This window comes from Lissotriton vulgaris, chromosome 6 (genome assembly GCF_964263255.1).
Source record: "Lissotriton vulgaris chromosome 6, aLisVul1.2, whole genome shotgun sequence".
In the NCBI taxonomy this organism is placed as follows: domain Eukaryota; kingdom Metazoa; phylum Chordata; class Amphibia; order Caudata; family Salamandridae; genus Lissotriton; species Lissotriton vulgaris.
The window spans coordinates 1,280,318,905-1,280,341,422 of NC_141694.1; the positions used below are offsets into that span (position 1 = coordinate 1,280,318,905).

The following is a 22,518-nucleotide window of genomic DNA, read 5'->3' on the forward strand; positions in this document are numbered from 1 at the left end:
TGACATGTTATGTTATGAAATGATCTCGACTTTTCTTCTAATGACTGTATGCTTAGAAATTTTTCCCTTAAGTATATTGTGTACTGTAGAAAATGCTAAAAATATTTTTTCTGCATACCCAGTTCAAATGCATTCTTTGTATTGTGGTGGGATTGTTAACACTAGCTTTAGATATGTTCAGTGCTTGCTATGTTAGCTTTATTGAACTTAATATCCGTGGAGTGGGTGTTGTAAATTAATCTCGGACCCTAGTATAAATTTCCCGATTCATGCCCTTATATAGGTATACTTTATCATTTCCTTATATAGGCATAGAAATCATTACCATATTTGGCCTAAACCATACAGCCCAAATACGGCATGGATACTTCCACTAAGCTCCAAGAATTAACAACGTTTTCTTGGAAAAACCCGCCTTCAGCAGCCCAGAACTTCCCCCTGCTTGAATATTAAGTTCTCCTAGAACTCCCGGTGGTTTCCAAGAAATGAGCCTTTCAGTGACGTTATTAAGTCCAAACCTGCGTCCAACTCGGCACCTACGTTCTAATACTGTTCGCATTATATGCATTGTACTTCATAATAAGCTTTACTATTGTAGCAGTTCATTTTCAATGCTTGAGAAAGAAGACTGTTCAATAAATACCTTTTTATTGAAAACGCCTGTCTCTCTATTCCTCTTGCACCTCTGGTAAAACTAAGCATGCACGATTGACTGAGTGAAATAGTTATCTATTGTTTCCGGGACTCTAGAGATTTGATTTCTTATTCTTGGGAAACAAAGTTGTCATGTTTTAGGTGGTTGTCAGAAACTAGTCCCTTCTTGTTTATTCAAGAAAGTTTCTAGTGACCTTTGAGCTAGCTGGCACTCACAATTAAGTCTAATATAACCGGTAGAGACCTAGTAGACCTCAGTCTAAGCTACAGGATATATCATTCCAATGCGCAGAGCCTATTGGGAATATAGGAACTACACTACAAGACGAGGGTGCAACAAGGTCAGGGATGCAAGAAAAACAATACCCTTAAAGACTAAGGTCAGGATTTTGCATTGAGCTATAATAGTCACAAAGAGCAATTCAACTTTGAGTTGGCAGGAAGAGGTGTGCTCATGGCATGAGAACCCAGGTTACAAATCTTATAGTTTTATCGTTGAGCGAGAAATTATCCCCTGACAAGGTTTTGCAGTAGTCCAGCATGCTCATGATAAGTACATTAATCAGAATATTTTTCACTAGAGAGCGGTTTGTGGTGACAAATTTTCTCATTCTGATGAGTATGTACCATGTGACTGATACAGTGGAAGATGAAAAGGAAAGCAACATTGAACACAAGTCTAATAGTATTTTAGACAATAAAGAAGGAAGTTTTGATATATAGGGTGAAAGGAAAAAACTGCGATAAGATGAAGGGTTTGGGAGAGGAAGGTTGGAGTATTTTGCTTTGTATCTGAGTGATGATGGTACTTAAAGAGACATTCAGGTGTCATTGGTATGTATGTGTTAAGTGAATCAAAATGAATTAACCCCAGAGGAGAGTTAATGAAGAAGTTAATGAGGAAGCTAATAACAGAGGCTTGTGGGGCATTCTCATAGGATAAGTGGTGGACAAAAATTGGTCAGAGGGCAGACATTGGGAAGGAATGGTTAAATATATAAGAGGTGAACCTTGCAATTGCAGAATCTACAATACTGGAGACAGGTATATTTGCTTGAAGTCAGAGTCAATTGTATTGATAGTAATTGATAGGTCCAGAAAGATGAGAATCAGATACACTCATTTGTGGTGAATGGAGGTGATAAGTAAAGTTCAACAATGAATGACAATAGTTTCTGTACAGTGGGACAGCAGAGTCCCTGGAGGAGAGAAATGAGCAAGTTTTGGGAAAATTGTTAGTTGGAAAGTAGTTGGAAAGTCTGTTGAAATTTGGGCTTTTGAGAATTGTAGAAGAAAGACTGTTTTGTAGTTCAACAAGGATGAAGAGGAAGTTTTGGGCTTTTATTAAAGATACTGTTGCAATGAGCCAAGAATTCAGGAGGAGGGTGACAAATGTGTGATATTTTAGAGGCAGAAAGGGGTTCTTGTCCCTCAAGATAATTTCCTGCAGGACTGAATTCCTTGGCACATGAGCAAAAGAGAACACAATACTTCTATGGCACTTCACTCTTGTAAAGTCACCTACCTATGTCCTTCAGAAGAAATCTGTAAGTTTTAATGTTGACATACACTTCATTTTGCAATGCCGGATTGTCATAATCAAAATATGCCGGTTACCAATTTTACCTTTTCAATAAATTAAAACCTATAATTCCTGAACAAGGCTTTAGATCTGTTTCCAAAGTTTTTCACTTCCTACCCGGAGGCTCGGCTCTCCCCCTCCCGTCTTCCCTACATTTTGCAAATAGACTTATTCTCTCTATACTGTATTTCTGTTATTGATAGTTTGCTTAGATTTAACCACTTCATTGCTTTTTATAAACCTTTAATAGTTAAAGTAAACCCTCATTTGACTGTGTGTGTTTGAAATCGAATTCTTTTCAACATCAACCTAGAATATTAATTGCTTATTTTCTTGGTTGATTGTAAAGCATTCTGCTCCCTTTGTGCTGAAGTTTGCAGTGTTGAAATACTATAAATTGGACAAAACTTAAAATGTACACATGATATTTTTTAAATTAGTTTTCAGTAAACAGTGAGCCTTCACAGTTATAGAGGGATGGAAGTGTGCACGTGTAACAAAATTAATCATATATACTCCACACACCGAGAAGGACAATTGACAGTTCCATAGCCACATGGTATTCGGACCAGTGAGACAGGCTTAGTTTAGCCCATTTCAACTGCAGGGGTCTACAGAGACCCATACTAGGAGTTAGGGTGTCACTATTGCCCCCTTATATTCCAGTACAGTCATGTTCTAGCCACACCATGGTATTCACCCCTTCGTCCCTAGAGTTTATACTATTTTGGGCACCTTTTCCATGATATAAGTATTTTTCAGCAGCCATGTGTTAGTCCAGCTCAAATTTCCACTCATTTGCTTTGAAGGGATCTATAGCCCTGCCGGGCAACATTGCCTCCTGTTATCATACTCAAGTTATCTTGCAGCTCAGATATTTGAAAGAAGTGTCTTTGCTCCAGATACTCAGCAGGAAATGTTTGACATTGTTATTCATGGAAGTTTCTGCCACCCATACCAAACTACACCTGGTTCCCTCCCAGAAGGGTTGTAAGTGGGAATAAGATCATAGAGTGTATAAGTAGATTCCCACCTAGCCACGTTCTCTGAGACAGGAATCACAGTGACCAATTTGACCATCCGAGTTCTCCTATAGTAGATTCTGTGTAAAACATTAATTCACTTAAGGGCCTGCTCCAATCCGAGTTATCCCATTCATTGCAACATATTTTTCACTCTGCTCGCTCAGTGTATCTGGTGAGTTGTTGGTCTTTTTATATATGTAGGATATCCTTCTTTTTATGTGGGATATCATTCCTTTGGTCCAACATCTCTACCAGACTGCTGTTTCCTAGCAAGGAGCTATGCTCTAGGATGGTGTTGCTTGGGACATTCACTGCCTTGGTGACCAATGCTTCATATTGACTTTTATGATGCTAGAAAGATAATAAACCATTTCAATCCCCAACATCTGCCAGCCTGTTGATTTCTACTGGATCCCATCTATAAAATCCTTCCCTCTAAATAGAATGCTTTCCCACAGGGGATACATTTTATCATGGTCCATGTTGTCATAGTTTTAGTACAGACCAGATACCTGTTAATGATTTTCCATACCTTGACCACTGCAAACATGCTCAGGAAGTTTCTTAACACTCTTCTTACTATAAAGGGCTATTGAGTAACCAACCCTGGGGGAGTCATATCAAGCCTGTCTATCATGAGGGAGGGTTCATCCTGGCAGTGGAAGACCATTCACTTGCCACCACTAATTGGGCCATCCAGTAATATATGTGAATGCTGGGCATTGCTACATCATAAACCCCTCTGGTCAGAAATCTGCAGAGTGCCACCATCCCAAAGTGACAAACGCAATTCAACTTCCAACCATTTGAAAAATGTCTGTGGAACCCATTAGGATATTTTCTGAAAGAGATTGAGAAACCTTAGAGCATCATCCTGTACAGGGCTGCTCTGCCAAGGAGAGATGTTGGCAATTTCCTACAATGTAGGAAATTGCCAATTGATGCACAATACCCTAAGTGGCCAAGGGTAGCCCAGACGTGACTCTCCTGCTCATTGCGCCACAGGCTCCAAGCTGTACCTCACTGATTATGACTAACAAGCCTAAAAATGGTTTGGGATGCCTGTGTTCCCTTCTGGAGGGGGCCTACTCGCCTGACTGTTTGGGATAGACTGTTCCGTAAAGTGCATGGTCAGTACGGAATTGCATAATGCAGCCTTTTTGTAGTGTGCAAAAACAACAGTTGATGGACAGAATGCAGAACAATGTCATACATTCACCCCAGTACAGAGTTCTGGGCCTAAATCCATTGTGAACCTAGCCATATGCAAATCAGTCTTGACCCTGTACCCCATGGGAACAGTCTATCCCGAACTGCCAAGCCAGGTCCTCCCAGGACTGGAAACAAGCCTTCTAGGACCCGTTTCAGGCTTTCAGCCCTCATCAGCCTGGATAGCTTGATTCCAGTGGCATGGAGAGCACGGGACTCGCGTCTGAGCATACCCGTCCCACTCGGGGTGACAAATGCAAAAACAACAGTTGATGGACAAAATGCAGAACAATGTCATACATGCACCCCAGTACAGAGATCTGGGCCTAAATCCATTGTTTATTTGCTCACCATGCCATTCCAGTTTGAACCTAACCACATGCAAATCAGTCTTGACCCTGTGCCCCTTGGGAACAGTCTAGCCCGAACTACCAAGCCAGGTCCTCCCCGGACTGGAAACAAGCATCCTTGGACCGGTTTCGGGCTTTCAGCCCTCATCAGCCAGGAAAGCTTGATTCCAGTGGCATGGAGAGCACGGGACTCACATCTGAGCATACCCTTCCCACTAGGGGCGACATATGCAAAAACAAGAGTTGATGGACAGAATGCAGAACAATGTCATACATTCACCCCAGTACAGATTTCTGGGCCTAAATCCACTGTGAACCTAGCCATATGCAAATCAGTCTTGACCCTGTGCCCCATGGGAACAGTCTATCCAGAACTGCCAAGCCAGGTCCTCCCAGGACTGGAAACAAGCATTCTACGACCGCTTTCAGCCCTCATCAGCCTGGATGGCTTGATTCCAGTGGCATGGAGAGCACGGGACTCGCGTCTGGGCATACCCGTCCCACTTGGGGTGACAAATGCAAAAAGAACAGTTGATGGATAAAATGCAGAATAATGTCATACATGCACCCCAGTACAGAGATCTGGGCCTAAATCCATCGTTTTTTTGCTCACCATGCCATTCCAGTTTGAACCTAGCCACATGCAAATCAGTCTTGACCCTGTGCCCCTTGGGAACAGTCTAGTCCGAACTGCCAAGCCAGGTCCTCCCAGGACTGGAAACAAGCATCCTAGGACCGGTTTCGGGCTTTCAGCCCTCATCAGCCAGGAAAGCTTGATTCCAGTGGAATGGAGAGCACGGGACTCACGTCTGAGCATACCCGTCCCACTAGGGGTGACAAATGCAAAAACAGCAGTTGATGGACAGAATGCAGAACAATGTCATACATTCACCCCAGTACAGAGATCTGGGCCTAAATCCATCGTTTTTTTGCTCACCATGACATTCCAGTTTTAACCTAACCATTTGTAGAGTAGTACAGTGCATGAATTACAATAGGTTGGAATTCTATTGAGAATGATTACTTGTGGTTTAAATTTTTGCAAGCGTTCCTCCCCTTCCATTTTTGCATTTGAGGAGTTTGTAAATGTCACAATTTTATTGTTTACGGCTGTGAGGCTAGGCATCCATCTTTGCTAACGGCAAGGAATGCCTGTATGCAGGCTATTTTTTGTGGAATAGGCAAATTATTATTTTGAATCCAAACACGTGCTGTAGATTTCCCTTTTTTTGATCTTGTTAAATAAAACCCCCACATTATGTATGCTGCTGTTAGTTTCTGCAAATTACTTAGCTTAGGTGAGGTAAATAAGAAAACAAAATTTGGGGAAAAGGTGATAACTGACCCTTATATAATGTTTAGAGTAAGGACCCTCAAAAATCAATTTCTAGGTGGATGGATAACCATTGCGTGGGGAAAAAAATGTGTGCTGCTGCGCAATGTTGAGCCTAACTTGGCCAAACATAGTGCTGGAGGAGTGTTCGATTTTATGGCAAGATCAGAGGTTAACATTATTTCAATCTCCTTTAATTGCACCACTCCAAGTAGCCCCTTTAAAGATTACAGAACTTTAACAAGATTCCAATGCCAACAAAAGGCCAGATACCCCAGCCATCATCCTTCTTTTTTGCTGCTGCTCACAGTGTATGTGTGCTAGGGTACTTTGTGCGTGTTATTTTGTTGAGGCATAACGATTGTGTGTGTGTGTGTGTGTGTGTTAAATTTTTAAATGAATGAGTTTTGATTACATGTATTAGCAAAGATTTAGTCAGGAATGTTTATTTTATGACATTAGTTTCAGTGTTTTACATCGGGTTGATTACAATTAAGCTGCGTGTAATTGGGACCGACACGAAGAATATCGCGTTTACATCAGGGACAGTATTACATGCTTGGTTACGATTTGGTTTTCATGGGTAGATTTCAGCTGTAAAAGGGAATTACCCGGTTGGTGCCAAGTCAAGTATCAGCTTCCGGAGCAGGGGTTTACTTTAGGAGAACCGGTTGTTTTGTTTTTAAGCCCACATGTGTTTGATACAGTTTAATATTTAGGTTTAAACTTTAGATCGCTAGGTTTGTGTTTTAAATGGTTAAGGAATTCAAATATTGTTTTTTCCTGGGTGCAAGACAGGTGCCCTTCCTAGATGAAAACTCTCTTTTAAGTTATCATAATGCGCTTGTGCGTAATCTGATGCAGCGCTCACCCAGAAATATCACCAACCCAGGGTCCAGGTCACTCCGGTGGGGCCCATAACACCGAAGTACAACACACCTAGTCACACACACACTTTACCCCAGACCCTTGCAAATATATATGTAAACCAAAATGGGTTGAGTATATTCTCTCCTATAACAGGATACCTTTAAGCACAGATTTTTAACACCAACATTTGTTTTCATCAATAATTCTACTTAACTAATCTATGCATCAATGCACCCCACCAATTAGGTCGATGGACCAATTAGTTGAGTAAGTTGATGGTGATTGACAAAACCTGCTTAACCTCACTACAACAATACATTGATTTGCATAATTAATTGACTCTAAAAGAATAAAGAACACCTGCAATCATTTTAAAGATTTTATATAATTAATTTGTATAAAAGAAAATTAGCATTTATTCTGTCATTGTTAATTCTCACTGAGCATTGCTATTTATTCAAGAAATAAATCAAGTAAAACTGTTAATAAAATCATGAAATGAAAATTCAGGTTCACATTAATTCCATTATTCTCTGAAATAAAATCAATTAATCTTTGGTCTTCTACCTGAAAGAGAATTCTTCATGAAAAGATCAGAGAACCATAGTTAAAAAAACACAAGCATTTAATTCTAAAGATTTCTACACTAAAACCGTCCTACCCAGCACTAAACCCCAACTATACTTACTAACCCAGGCCTCCTCGGATGCAACTCTTTCCCAGGCTTAGTGTCCCGGAAGGTTCTCCAACCCTCAGGGGTTATCAGTAGCCTTCTGGCATAGTTTCAGGCTCCCAGCATCTCTGCAAACAGCTGCAGTGCAATCAGAATCTCTCTCTCTGCGTTCAGCTTGTCTCTGACAGACCTCAATTTTGGTGTGATATTTATACTGTATTTGCTGGCTCTCTACTCTCAAATGTTTCAAGTCTTGCCGTTTCCCTTTCTCTGATTGGTCATGACATTGCAATTATTAGCTCTCAGGATGTTCGTTAATCGACAACGTATTTTTTAACTTTCAGGATGTCCATGAATAAATAACTTCCTGATTAAAAAGCTGACAGATACAAATTTGACTGTCCATGCATTTCTTAACTTCCAGGATGTCCATGAACAACTTTGTTTGACAAACTGATAAATATAAGTTTGACTGTTCCGGTTCATCATTAGGCCTTTAAATGTTCATTTTCAGTGATTCAGCTGTTTCCACGTGGTCATTTTTGGAAGACATTTGACTTTTATCCTTGGCAGACATTCAGCTGTTCTTGTGGTTATCATTTTGGCCCACAGCCACTCACCAGCGTTCATATCAAATGGCCTCGAATATAGCCAGCTAAAGTTGCAAAGTTTTCAATGAAGCTCAGAGCATGGACGAACTTCTCTCAGGAAAATGATGTAAGCTTTTTCTACTGCGCAGAACCGGGAAAAGCGAAGCCATTTTGGAATTGGCAACCAACCAAAACTACGATAAACACAAAAAGAAAATGTAAATACACAGAATATAAGTGTTTTCTGTCCCCACACCCACCAGTGCTAATATTTATCATTTAAAACTGTTACCTCGCAGAAAAGCATCACACTGCAAGCCATTAAAAATGAAGCAGAAAAGCTGCATGCAGTGTACAATGTACATTGCAACATAGACATGCATTATTATACCACTTAAATGCACAAAATAGATTAAACATGCGTTTTACATCTTGAATTAATGTTAATCAAACCTGTTAGTGCAAAGCATTTCCCACATGTAATGTGTGTGTTTTTATTAATACACAGCAATCAAAATTAATGTATTACTTTGTTCTGGGGGTGATTGATCTGAATGGGGTACACACAAAATCTTCTGTACCTCGTGCCATCAGTAAGCACGTCCCAGGGGCCATATTGTTTGAGGACTAGTCTGTTGACAGCTCTTTGATGGGCTTACGTTACAGATGATTAGCTGGCTTTGAGCTTGAGTGGACACCATATGCATTTACAGTGCAGTGTATTGCACGGTTTTGTTCTTCAGTCTGCTTTGTGAGGAAACTGACAGGAAGAGTGCGTGCACTGCCGAAGCGGTCCTGGCGAAGGATTAATATATAAACGGAGGACATTGTTTAATAATAGGTCTAGAGTGGTTTTGAAATTAAGCTATTCGGGTAGTATTACCATCTTTGGAAAGTAGTTTAGTTCTGTCAGCTGATAATTAATTAATACTACCTGTTTTCTGACAGCTGATATCGACATCTTTTAGAGACCAAGGAATGATTTGCATTAGTTATTTATGAAATCTTCATGCTAATTTTTGGGAGCAACTATTTTAGTTCTTAAGTTGATCTAATTGGTAATAAGATGGCAGAGGAAAGTATAAGGGAAGCAGATATTTCCTTGGAGGATCGAATAGGCAATTTGTTAAATATGTTTGCAGTGGATTTAAATATGGAAAATAAATTAGAGGATTTGTTACAGGTTAGGGGGTTTTCATCACAGGAAGAACATTTTTGGTCAGATGGGGAGGGTCCACTTGATATGAGAGGTGGAAAAATGAACAGGAAATGTAAGCATATGGAGGTTGATAACTTAAAAGTAAAAAAGAGCAAATCTGCATTAGCAGATAGTGGATTTCATGGCCGCATGAAACAAAGATGTTTCAAGGAGACACAGGGGACCAGAAAAAGAGTCCAGTGGAGGCTAATTTAAAGAAAACTAAAAGTGGTCGCAAACATAATACGATCATTTATGACGAGTAATCTGGAAGTGCAGAAATATAGTTGTTAAGTTCCTCTGATTTTGAAGATGCAGGGATTGTTCAGCAGTCAGGTCAGTTGGATGAGGATAGGAATGTTGGACATGGGTCTCTAGTTGATCCTCTTGGGGAGTCTGTGTGATTCAATGCTTCTGAAGCATCCTCTCTCCTCTGAATGGACTCTAGTACTCCATGTGGCATAGCATGTAGAGACAGGGCTGCACAAACAGATTCCTAAAGATGTGAGAATGAGACTGCGTTCTTATCTGTGACCCCGGATCTTGATGCAAAAAGTTTGGCCTTCATTGGTGAAGGTGGTCGTGACCCAAGGAAGGGTTTAGATAAGGATCTTAGAATGTGCCAAGACAGGTTGTTAGACCTTACTAACTCACTTATGAAAATGTTTTGATTTGGCAGAAGATGCTTATATGGTAAAGAAAGCTCTGGATATGCAAGAACTGATGGAGTGGGTCCAGAGAGCAGTAGGTTTATTAGGTAATGCGAACACAGCCATAGCAGGTGAAAGAAGAAAGAGTATTCTTCTAAAGATAGACCCTAAATTGGTAGAGCTGGTTAACAATGAGGCAGGCCAGGATGCAAATGGGATGCTTTTTGGAGACACTTTTATTAATGAGATGTCTAAATACATTGGGGCTTTAATTTCATTACAGAAGTCTCCGAGAGAGATTAAGAAGGTCTTTGACAGTTGTTTTTTTGGCAGGGCTGGGTGAACAAGAGGCATCACTTGATCCTCTTTTTCAAGAGGATTTGGGCCTTACAAGTACCAGTCCGTTTACCAGCCTGGAAATGTTTATCCTCAGAGACTAAGATCTAGGGCAAGAGGAGGACAACCGAACAGGAGATCAGGTAGGACAAGATCCTTTTGTTATCCAGTTAAAGTTAGGTGGCAGACCTCCTCAGTTTTTTCACAATTGGATTTTCATAACAAAAGATCCATGGGTTCTTCAGACTGTGTTAGGATATCACATAGATTTTGTTCAGTATCTGCTTCCAGACATAGACTCAATGCAAATCTTTTAGATTTGGTGAACACGGATGTCTTAGAATTGGAAGGCAAAGGAGCAATTGTGGAATTAAGGAATTTTGTGGCAAGTTTTGTGAGCCATATTATCCTGGTGGAAAAAAAGGCAAGGGCATGCAACCGGATATAAATTTAAGACAATTGAACAATTGGGTTTGTATCATCATTTCAAGATAGAAGGGATGCATATGCTGTGAGATGTGTTGCAGTCAGGGGATTGAATGACCTGGTTAGACTTAAAGGATGCTTATTTGACGCTTCCAATTAGGGAACCACATCAGAGATTTCTTCAGTTCAGATGGGCAGAGAAGCTATGGAAATTTATTTGCCTATCTTTTGGTCTATCGTCAGCCCCTGGGTGTTTTACATAAGTGCTCCATCCAGTAGCAGTGTACTTGAGAGAACGAAGAATACACCTAATTATTTATTTAGATGATATTTTGTTAATGGATCAGAACAAGGTGAGAGTAGAAATCATGTTTGATACCCAGTCAGGCAACTTAGGTCTTGGGCTTTCTAGTGAATACTGTTCAGGGACAATTGAAGCTGCCCATGGAAAAGTTAAAGAGAATAAGAAGAGAGATTCGGAAAGTGTTGATGTTGTAAAAGATTTCTTTGAGAATGCTTGCAAGAGTGGTTGGTCTGCTATTTTCTACGATTCAGGTTATTTTTCCAGGACCATTGAATTATCGTGCACTTCAGAGGTTGAAAGGCGGACATTTGAGATGTGGTCTGAAATATGGAGTATTCCCATCTCTGCACATAGAACAGTAGTCTACGCCCTAGTTACCTCTAGACTGGATTACAACAATGTTCTTTATCCAGGCTTCAGACAAAGCAACAATTCAGAGGCTTCAATTGGTGCAAAATGCGGCTGCTGGACTGCCTCGTCATGTGCCTAAGTTTTCCTCTGTCTCGGGCTTTCTTTGTGACCTACACTGGTTGACAGGGGAGAAATGGGTCATATTTAAAGCTTTGTGCTATACATTTAAAATTAAAACAGGAGTGACCCTGCAATATCTGCAAGACCTGGTTCAATGTGATCAGCCCTCTCGCCCTCTGTGCTCTGCCCAGCAGACAAGGTTTATTGTCCCAAAAGTCAGACGTATTCGTATGCGAGGTCGGCCATTCTCCTATTTATGGTCCCTGTGGAATTCTCTACCTGCCTCCCTACGTGGGGAATCTGTATTCGGTGCCTTCTGCAAGGGCTTAAACACTTTATTTTTTAACCTCTATTATTACTTCTTTCCGCTCAATACCTTTCCCTCCCTACTTGGCCGGTGCTAGGAAACCCTCCAGGGTTGCTGCGAGCCTTACACATTCAATTTAAAAATAGTAATAATTATTCTGTGGAGATTGTGCATACAGAGGAAGCAAAGAAAGAACTACAGTGGTGGTTAAAAAAATGGAAGCTTGGAATGGGAGAGACATTTTTGGTGAAAATCCGGAGTAGGTTATAGAGTCAAATGCAAGTTTGACTGGTTGGGGGCACTTTGTGGTGCAATTTCAATAAGAGGTATTTGAACAGAGGAAGAAAGAAGGCTACATATAAACTGCCTAGAGCTTCTGGCAGGTTCCTTTGCAATAAGGAGTTTTACCAGACACAGGACCCAGTGTTCAGTTCTTCTGGGGATGGACAATATGTCAGCTGTGAGGTATGTGAATAGGTTGGTGCCTCCGCATTCGAAAGATCTGGCGGATCTGGCAAAAATGTTTTGGAATTACTGCTTAAAACAGAATGTTTTAGTAAAGGTGGAACATATTCCAGGGCTGAAGACTGTAGAGGCGGATTGGTATTACAGGAAATCCAGGGATTCCAGCGATTGGAGACTGCACAGAATAGTTTTCATAAGGTTGATGGAGGTATGCGGTCCTTGTCAGGTGGATCAGTTGGAGAAATTTTCCAGCTGGCATCCAGATCCAGGATCGGCAGGAATAGATGCTTTTAGGCAGGGTTGAAGGGGACTCAGCCCCTATGCATTCCCTCCATTCAAAATGATTACATGGGTAACTTTGATAGTGCGCATATGGAGAAATCCCAGGTTTGGTACCCGATTCTCCTGGAGATGTCTTGAGGTTTCCCAATAATATGGGAGAATTGCACGAGATGATGTTATTAGAACAGCTGAGACTGGTGGCATGGAGAATTTCAGGCATATCTGGGAGGTGCCTGGACTTTCGTAGGAGGCTTATATTCTTATTAGGGAGTCCTGGGCACTGGGTACCAAGACGATGTATAGATTGGCATGGAGAAATGGCTTTGCTGGTATGTGGAAAGAAGGGTTTGATCCTGTTTCAGTGGGTATAGTTGAAGTGGTTAATTATTTAACCTGTTTATTCAGTTTAGGTTTGGCTTATAGGACTATTAATGTGCATAGGCCTGCAATTGCTGCTGGTCACGCATTGGTAAATGGTGTATCTGTGGGACAGGATGCTCTGGTGAGGCATTTAATGAGGAGTGTGAGAGTGTCTAAACCTCCAGTTTCTAGCTTCTGTTTGGGGTGTGTCAAGGTTCTCATCTATTGTGAGGATTTAGGAAACAGAGCTGTTTTAGATTTGAAGATTTTGATTCAAAAGTTGACTGTTTTGTTAAGTTTACTTTCATTTAGAAGAGTTTTAGATGTTAGATCATTAGATGTTTGTGGAAGGATTTTTAATTCAGAAGGGGTTTGTTTTTACTTGAGCAAATGGACAAAGTCTATTTCTGAAACGATTGTCTATCCATATTTTGATGAACATGAGATATTGTGTGGTGCGTTGTATGAAAGAGTATGATAGGAGGACTTCTGGACTTCAAGCCCTTTTGCAGAAACAGTTGTTAATATAATTTAGACAACTACCTAAGGCTGTTTCAGCCCCTACTCTTGCTTATTGGGGGAAAGAGATAATGAAGAATGCAGGTGTTGACCGAAGCTTGTTTGGTGCACATTCTGTGAGGAGTGCCTCCGCTTCAAAACCTGTTATCCCAGGGGGTGGGGGTGGGGGTGGGACGAGGGTTTGCTAGACATTTTGAGGTGTGCAGATTGTTCTAATGATATCATTTCGAAAATTGTATTTATCCTGAAATGAACGTAGCTTCTTGTTTATTAGAGAGGCTTTAAACTTGCAATAATATTAGCCTCCGGTCTTGCCATAAAAAGTAGATATTTCCCAGCTTTGATGGTCAGAAAGTCTAGACTTTATTAAAGGCACGGCGGCTAATATTATTCCTCCCTTGTACCCAACCCAGTTAATGGTTGTTGGTTTTGTCTTGTAGCTGGTGCGCGATAATAGAGTCCGATGGAAGAAAATTCAGAGAAATGGATCTAAGTTTGTTCGATTTACTGAAGTTTTTATTTGGACTTTTGCAAAAAATTATAGTGAAATCTATAAACATTTTTGTATTGTGTTATGTTGGCAGTTTGCTATAAAGAAGGAAGGTGGCTGAGGTTTCTGGCATTTTGTTGGAACTGCAATTTTGTTAAAGTTCTGTATCTCGCGCCAGGAAACTATTGGTTTAGTAATCCTGGCGTTGCAGCACACCAAAGAGACACTCGGTCTCTTTGGTGGGGCCCGATGATGAAGCATGTCATCACTAGGTGGTGAGTGAGGGCCTTCTTTAACATCCCAGTGTGGCTGTTACTGTGCTCCCTAAAACGGCTTAGCCTTTTTTTGTAGACACTCTTCTTTTGTTTATTGATTATTGACCGGGGAACAAGAGTGTCAGAGTACTCTCCCTACCTCTCTCCTTGTCATACATAAGTATTCAGTGGCCTAGCGCGATTCAATGTTCTACACAACAAATGTTGTGTATTTGAGGAGTTTGTTTTTCACGACTAAGTTATTTGAGAAAACACCTTTTTGTGCTTCTTTTTCTCTTTTACTTGTAGCCTCTGGCCATCATGTTCTAAGCCATCGTGCCACCTATTATGTTATTTTTACAACGAGTCTTTTTGATGCCATTAGAAGATGAAAATGTTCTGAACGTTTGTAAGCAAATGATTCCGAGCATGATTTCCACCGCTCTCACTTCTTTCTCTTGACTAAATCAGTTGTATGGCAGTTCAGATTGACTTTGGTTAGTAAAATGCATATTGTCGCCGACCTTAAGTCATTGTATCCATAACTTGCAATTGGAAAAGTAGTCCATATGGTTTATGGCTAATTTATCCTCTGTTTCACAAGGATAGGGACCTTGGGAGGGCCCTAAAAGGGCAGAGAGGTCCTCACCAAAGATATAGAAAGAGATACGTCCTCCCTATAAATTATCCCCAAAAACAATTAAATATCCCTTCTGGAACCAGAGTGGTTCTTTCTAGAGAAAAACAAGGCGATATAGAGGAGAGGGGGTGTTCTTTTTTAAGATGACACTGAATTAAGAGTTTTACGCCAGTCTTTTGTCACACCCTGTTATGGGTGAAAAGGGGAAGAGACACTTTTCCTAATATAGCCTCACTCACTCTAATAGTGACATGCATAATCATCGGGCTCACCCTAACTCCTAAAGGTGGGCTCAACCATCTTTCAGGGAGCACTTATGAAGATTTTGTGTATGGGGGCGTAACATTTAAAGATCCTAAAGTATCCTTTATTAGTGGAGTGGGAGGGAAGGTTAAAAAAATACTAAAGTAGGGTAAGAGTATGTAATGGTCCTGTGACCCTAAACTAGACAGCAACATGTTTCAGCCCTTTCTATTGGCCTAGTGATGGTCCTGGGCTTTCATCAGGGTGGATGCGAAGAAGGCACTTCCACCAAAGATGTGAGTGCATAGTTGGCATGCAGCTTACATGTGTAACACTGCAGGATGTTTTAGGGACAAGTCTAATACTTGCCGCTGTTTTCTAAGAGGAATTACCTGTAAAAACACCGAAAATGAAGAAAAAGGACAAAAAACACATATAACAAGCATTGGAATCGCCAATAGATCTCACCTTTAGGACCTTAGCGCATACATGAAAAGTAATATACTGATGATCTCGCAAGCTGCCACCTTTAAACACGAACACCCCAAAAAAAAAACATGATTGCTAATCACTGCATCTGCGTACCTTCCTCTCCCTTCAATATATTGCAGAGGGGCCACGCGCTATTCATGAGTACCGCACATGCACCTCTGCTATGCTCACTCGTTACCAAGCAACAGTGGGCACGGCCTCTCGGGCAGCGGTGTCGTAATCCATGGAATGATGTAATGTATGATCAGAGTACACATATAAACTTTGCTCTGAAGCTTTAATGTTATATTGGGACCTGGTTGACTAGGGTGTGTAGTGACATGAAAGTGTGGTCTTCTCATTGGAACCTGATGTCTACATCAGTATTTTTCCTAGTAATTTGAGTCACAGACAGCGTGTGCCTTAGAAAAAGAGAAGGAAGGGCAAAGTTCAATGGAAATCATCATGACCCGATGCACTTCCGTCCAAATTCCACACGTTTGACAGCACTTGGAAAACATTCTCATAAGAGTGATCAGCCCATTGCGTGAATGAACACTATGCACCGCCTGCCAGCGTGCTGCGGAAGAACTTTCTAACAATCCATTTCCTTTATGCGGCTTGCTCTCCAAAAACACGCAGCACTCTCAGGGTCTGCAATCCTGTAATGCTATTCTAATTACAACCATCTCCTGCGTCTGATGCGGCCATAAACATGTTAATAAGTTGACTGCTTCTTAGATACATGTACTACAAACAATTACTCATTTAGGAAACACAAAAGCACCGAAGGCAACTGACTTGTCTGTCGGAATCAAAGATGGTATAATCATGATAAGACAATGTACATTAAGTAGACTCAGTGTAGATAGGTAAAAGTGTAAGCAAGTCTGGCACTGAAAGGTGAGCGGCTGTCTGGACGAAGGCTTTCCCGTGGCGAGAAGGAGTTACTCAGCCATGGAATGCGTGAGCCCTTCCAGAAATTACACGTGCCTTCTAATTAAAGAGGCAAGGAAACCTGACACAAAGCAGATGGCCCCTGCGCCCAAGCTGCTGTGAGTAACCAATACCCGAGAAGTTAGGACATCCACACGCCTTTGGACAATTGTGTGCTGAAGCCAGACACATAGGCCAATAGCGTATAAGCACCAGATGCACAAGCTTCTACAAAACCTGAAGTGATTCCAAGAGGCTGATTTCCTAGAGCAGCGCATGTGCGCTGCTTCAAGGCACGACTTAAAAATAGTTTGTAATGTGTTGTAAAGCCAGAAGGAGGCATGCTGCTGCTGTGAACTTTTATAGTGTTGTCCCACTTAAAAAGTAACTCTGGAGGTGCCTGGTATTGTGTAGGGTACACCAGAAAAGGACAGTGCTCTGATCTGGTGGCCGTAAAAGGATTCATACCATGTGGCTAATTTATACGTGAGCGATATATTGGAAAAATTGTATCTAGTCCTGTATTTCCTTCGAAGAGTTCTGGTGATAAAACAAACTTCAACCGGAAAGCAGAGTAGTTTGCAAATATTTCCTGAACCCCTAGATTACAAAATTGGAGCGTAAGATACCTTGTCTATTATTTATTTTGTATAGTACATGTTATTTTGATGCAGGGAAATGTTTTTTTTTTAAATATGAAGTGTACCACTGCTCTATACTGTTAGCAATAAAAATACAAGAAAAGTGTTTATGAGGTCAAGAATACAGGATTTGCTCTGTTAAAAAAGGACATTGTGCCTGTAGAAGTCTGAAGTTCTTGAAGATGTTGCAAGCAAGGTATCTAGAGAGTTGGACTTTGATGAAATTTAGAATGCTCAGGTTTTGCCTAGCTAATTATTCAGTGGGCTGTGGCGAAAGAGACTACTCTAAAATTACATAACTTGCTATAGAACAAATGTCAGGACCCAACGTTTTTCTTAGAATCCCAGGGCTGGGGTTTCAGAATGTCGGAGGTGCCAAATACCAAAGTTGTTTAGTTATGATTCTGCCTCGTACCTCTATCATCCACCACCAGGCAGTCGCTGTCCCTTTAACACATTCTTACAGATTGTATCATCCCTGCTGTGTTCCTTTGTCGCTGTTTTTCCGTCTCTCTCTTCCCCATTTCCCCCGTTTGTATTTTCCTCTGAACCGAAAAATAAGTGCTGGCCCCAAAAAATTAGTGGCAGTGGGCCCCACCTGTAACTGCTGGCTTAAATTAAGCTCTGTACACAACCCAAAAGCTGTTCTAGTATCCCAAGTTGCTCTCTTGTTAAACTACAAAGTGAACTGTCGTCAAGTTCAGTAAAGTATATTATCTAGGTTGCATCTTTTCACTTAACTTTACTTCAAAGAGTGTGGTATGTATAAAGTGTAACTGTGTGTACTTAACTAATGTTGTGATGAATCTCGTGATGTTCTGTGAGCTTTGCTCCCTCTCCAGATTTTTTTCCTCTCCTTGATACTTTTTTCTTTTTATTCTTTCTCTTTATGGCTATATGCTTCTTTTGTAATTTAAACAATTACGGATAGCGCTTTGATGTTCAAATCCGTTCTGTTCATACGTGTGATTCTTAATGCTTTACCAAAGCCATTGCTCGGATAAAATTTAAACCGGTTGGACTCATTTCCATTATTGTGAACTATAGATTCACATCTCAGTTTAAGGAAATTGAAAGATTAAAAATGAAAGTAGAATTTTAAACAAACATCTTGTCTATAAACCTCTGTTTCGACCAAGATGTGAAAGTGATGGTTCTGGGCCAAGCTGTTCTCTTTGGGAATTAACTTCTCCTTTCTTTTTTCCTTCTTTTATCATTTCATTGCTGCCGGCTGTTGTCATTTCACTGTCCTCTTCTCCTACATTGATCATTGTAAATACCATAGTTATGCCCATTTGTCCTCGTTCAGCATCTTGCAGCCCCATCAGTCCACTGCCCTACAAGATCACAAGCAGTAGAGGCGGCGAGAGACCTAAGCTTTTTATAATGGCTCCAGATACAGTAGGACGTCGGAGGACTACGCACTCACCAATGGTAAGCAACGTTGGTAAGCATGAAAATTGACTGTGAAAACTATTATTAGTACAAGAGTAGGGTTGATTAACAACATCTGCTAAGTGCATCATCACCATTACAACATCATAATCTTTGTTTTTACACAGTGCAAGAATACATTTTTCCTACAATTATTGTTGTAATGTTAAATTCTCATTAAACACATTTGGTGATTGTTCAGGTCACGCAGCATAATTGATCGCTGTAAAATTGTGTTTATATTTTGGCAGCAGTGAGCCTAGAACTAAATGTGAACCCTTTGTCAACGTTTTGGTGATTTCAGCCTACGTCAGAAGAGAAATAAAAAATCAAGTTTGAACTAGAAAGAGAAAATGGAAGCATAGGAAGTTGAACTGTCATCGACATATACACATATTGTGAACTTAAATGCAAATAGAAGTTTCAGAAGGACATGCAGCATATGTTATATGTTTCAGTTCCTCTACTGATTTTATTTTCTACTCCAAAAATTAGCAAATGAATCATTAGTACAAAACGAATTCAAGAAAAAAATAGTAGTATCAAATACTTACAAATATATAACCAATGTCACTTCAACAATTCATCTAGATCTACCATTCCATCAGCTAAAAAAACAACCCCTAACTTTGCTAAAAATAACTACACCCAAACTCAATTTATTTTTTCCAAAATGTATTAAGAACTTATTTCTGCCGACCAGTCCGTGAAAGTTTCGGGAGCTTGTGTTACACACTCACACTTGGCAATCATCCGTCCTCTCCATCAGAGTCAAATCTCTGCAGGCTTTTTCTCTTATCTCAGAGGAAATGGCCTAATGTAACAACTAAAAGTGATATCCTTCACTTGTCACCAAGTTACATAATGATGCATAAATCAGATTTGTATATTCTGCCATTATCTTATCGATCCTTTTGCGCCAGGGAATGTCCTTGCTTCCAAAAAGGAGGAGCAACTATCTGTCGTGCTAGGTAGATAAAAAGGTTTGGGTCTTAGAATGTCATGGGTGGAGAAGTGTGGCTCAATGGTTAGAGCGGCAGACCCTGAAGCAGAGGTCTGGCCCGGGGCCAGGGTTCAATTCCCGCCTCGGTGGTTCTTGTGCTCAATTTCCTCGGACCTGATAATTCTCGCCTCGGTGCCTATTCTAATCATGGGTCCCACTCTACAACTCTGGGCAATAGCTTGCTTAATCTCCACAACGGCCCCAACAACGCTAGGATGGCTGGCTTCACCTTGGGGGTGCCCAGGAGTGGGCACTTCACAGGGAAAGGCCAGGAAGGGTTCCTCAGCGGTATTCGTACAAGCGCCGAGATGCCTCATGGTGATTTGTGCGCTATACAAGTACCATTACATTACATTACATACATTACATGGGGAAGGATGTGACACCCCATCTGCCGGTCACCAAATACAATGGTCTAACAGTACTGGTCGCAAGAAGGTGTTCATTGTTCATCTGCTCTTGTGGGGTAACCAAAGTGAGTATCCTAGAAGGATTAAGAATTATTCCTGTTCCACTTTCACCCAAGGTTCATTCATACCAATGGTAGGTCACCCTAGGGCTGGTTTTAATTGTGCCACTCCGCAGTAATTTCGATATTTAAAAAAACAAGGTCTCTATCACCCATTACTTTTTAAATGGCTGATCTTACCAAATGTGTTTTTTATTGTTCAATGAGAAAGACTGTGACTTGAACCTAATGGCTTTAAAACTGTTTCAGGAAACAACATACGAAGAAACTGTGCTTACATATAGGAATCTGGAAATGAAGTTAATCTTTACCCAGGCTATTCATCCAAATCAGGAGCTTTCACTCCCCCTCCACTTATAAGGATCTTTAAATAGGGTATCTAACATCCCAGAGAAGTTGCATAAATAGACCTCTTTGCTGTGGTTTGGAAGTCTCAAAGATATCGGATTTGACCATCATACCATTCTAGGCCTTGAGCTTTGCACAAAACAGAGTAGGCGAGGCCATTAGGGTTCAATCACATCCCTCTGTACTTTGAGTAGTTAGATTAGAAACCAGAGATTTTGGAGAACCCCTCAAGGGAGATAATGACTGGAGTGAGGTTTCTGGTTTAAATATTTGCTGCAAACTTAATTTATGGTACCTGATTGAGTGACTAGTCCAAGGATGCTAGGCACTATAGTTCATTTTTGTTGTACCAGAAGTATTAGTGATAAGGTGATTGGCATCAGTGAAGATGGACTACCCTGCCTTGTGTCCCATGGTACCTGAACAGGGATTGTTAGCGCTCCATTATTCATGATCCTGGCTTTGGGGCAGACAAAAGTTACTTCTCTGTATCTTTGGTACATGAGCCAAGGTTCTATTTTTTCTTGAGTAGGTATACCAATTCTGTATAATGGCCATAGGTGTTCAGTTTAGCTCTACTACTACCTCCATTAGGTCATAGCTGGTTGACATTGTCATATGTAGTCCTGTTCTGTATAAATTCTGCTTGATACTGCAACACTAGCTACAGCCATACATGTTGCAATCCTGTCACCAGGAGTTTTGTGAATATTTTTTCATCACAGTTTAACACTGCAGTGAGCCTATGTGATTCACATATTAGAGGAGCAAAGCCTATGTTTTTGCGATTCATAGGTTATGATGGCAAATATGTTTTGTGCATCAGGCCCTATGCCTACTCTCACTGCTTATGGTCAGAAAACATCTAAAAACTAACCTTGTTAATCTCTAGCTGAACTAATCACTGATTCCTGATTTGTTATTTTACCATAGACGATCACTTGGGCAGGTCCTTCTGCTGCCATTGCTATGCAGTCAATCAATCAATCAATCAATGGAATTGTAAGTGCGCTACTCACCCAAGAGGGTCTCAAGGTGCTGAGGGGAGCGAAGGTCCGCAGATCTGTTAGTCGAATAGCCAGGTTTTGAGGGTTTTCCTGAAGGTGTTCAGGGAGGGGGTGCGTCTGATGTCTGCTGGTAGCTCGTTCCAGGTCTTGGCTGCGATGTGAGAGAAAGACCTTCTGCCTGCTCTGGTTCTGTGGATGCCCGGGGTTTTGGCCAGTGCGAGGTTGGAGGATCGGACATTTCTTTTGGGTATGTGGAAGTTGATTCTGTTGTTGAGGTATTTGGGTCTGTTGTTGTGGAGGCAATTTGTAGGCATGAGTGAGGATCTTGAAGTTGATTCTTTTCTCCATGGGGAGCAGTGGAGTCTTCGTAGGTACTGGCTGATGTGTTCGTGCCGGGGGATGCCGAGGACAAGTCTAGAGGCAGTGTTCTGTATTGTCTGGAGTTTGCGGAGTAGGGACTCGTTGATGCCGTCATAGAGTGTGTTTCTGTGGTCCAGTCTGCTGGTGCTTAGTGCGTGGGTGGTTGTCTTCCTTGATTCAGGGGGATCCATTTGAAGATCTTGCAGAGGACGCGGAGGGTGTTGAAGCAGTGTTTCCCATGTCTTTCCAGTGTAGTACTTACTTGTGTTCAGTGTTCAAATAAGTACTCTGCGAGGAACCGTAACCTTTAGGGTGCAGGCGTGCTTCGTAAAACTACTAAATAATAAATAATGTCTAATTCTGACACCGCAGTGCTGGCCTCTGGTTGGTAGCACCTCAACCCCTGTCAAAGTTCAAGCCTCAAAACACAGAAGGAGGGCCTGGAGGGAAAACTTATTTAAAGACTCGCGGACTCAATCCCCTGGTACAATTAATCAATATACAAAAAAAGTCTTAAAGTCTATCCACAAAGGAATGTTCATCAATATATGAGCAAACCAGATCCCAGGTACTCAGAACTGTAGCACTGAAGATCAATAAGAAAAGGTCTTTTGATTG

The 22,518-nt window shown here is 41.0% G+C and overlaps 1 protein-coding gene across 2 annotated transcripts in view; it reads left to right on the top strand.

Moving 5' to 3' along the window:
- MAP7 (microtubule associated protein 7) overlaps window positions 1-22,518 on the top strand; it is an 810,320-nt gene that overhangs the window by 592,483 nt on the left and 195,319 nt on the right. For both annotated transcript variants that reach the window (XM_086927406.1, XM_086927405.1), the window contains one exon: window positions 18,589-18,713. In XM_086927406.1, coding sequence (XP_086783532.1) covers window positions 18,589-18,713 — 125 coding nt within the window. The remainder of the gene's footprint in view (window positions 1-18,588; window positions 18,714-22,518) is intronic.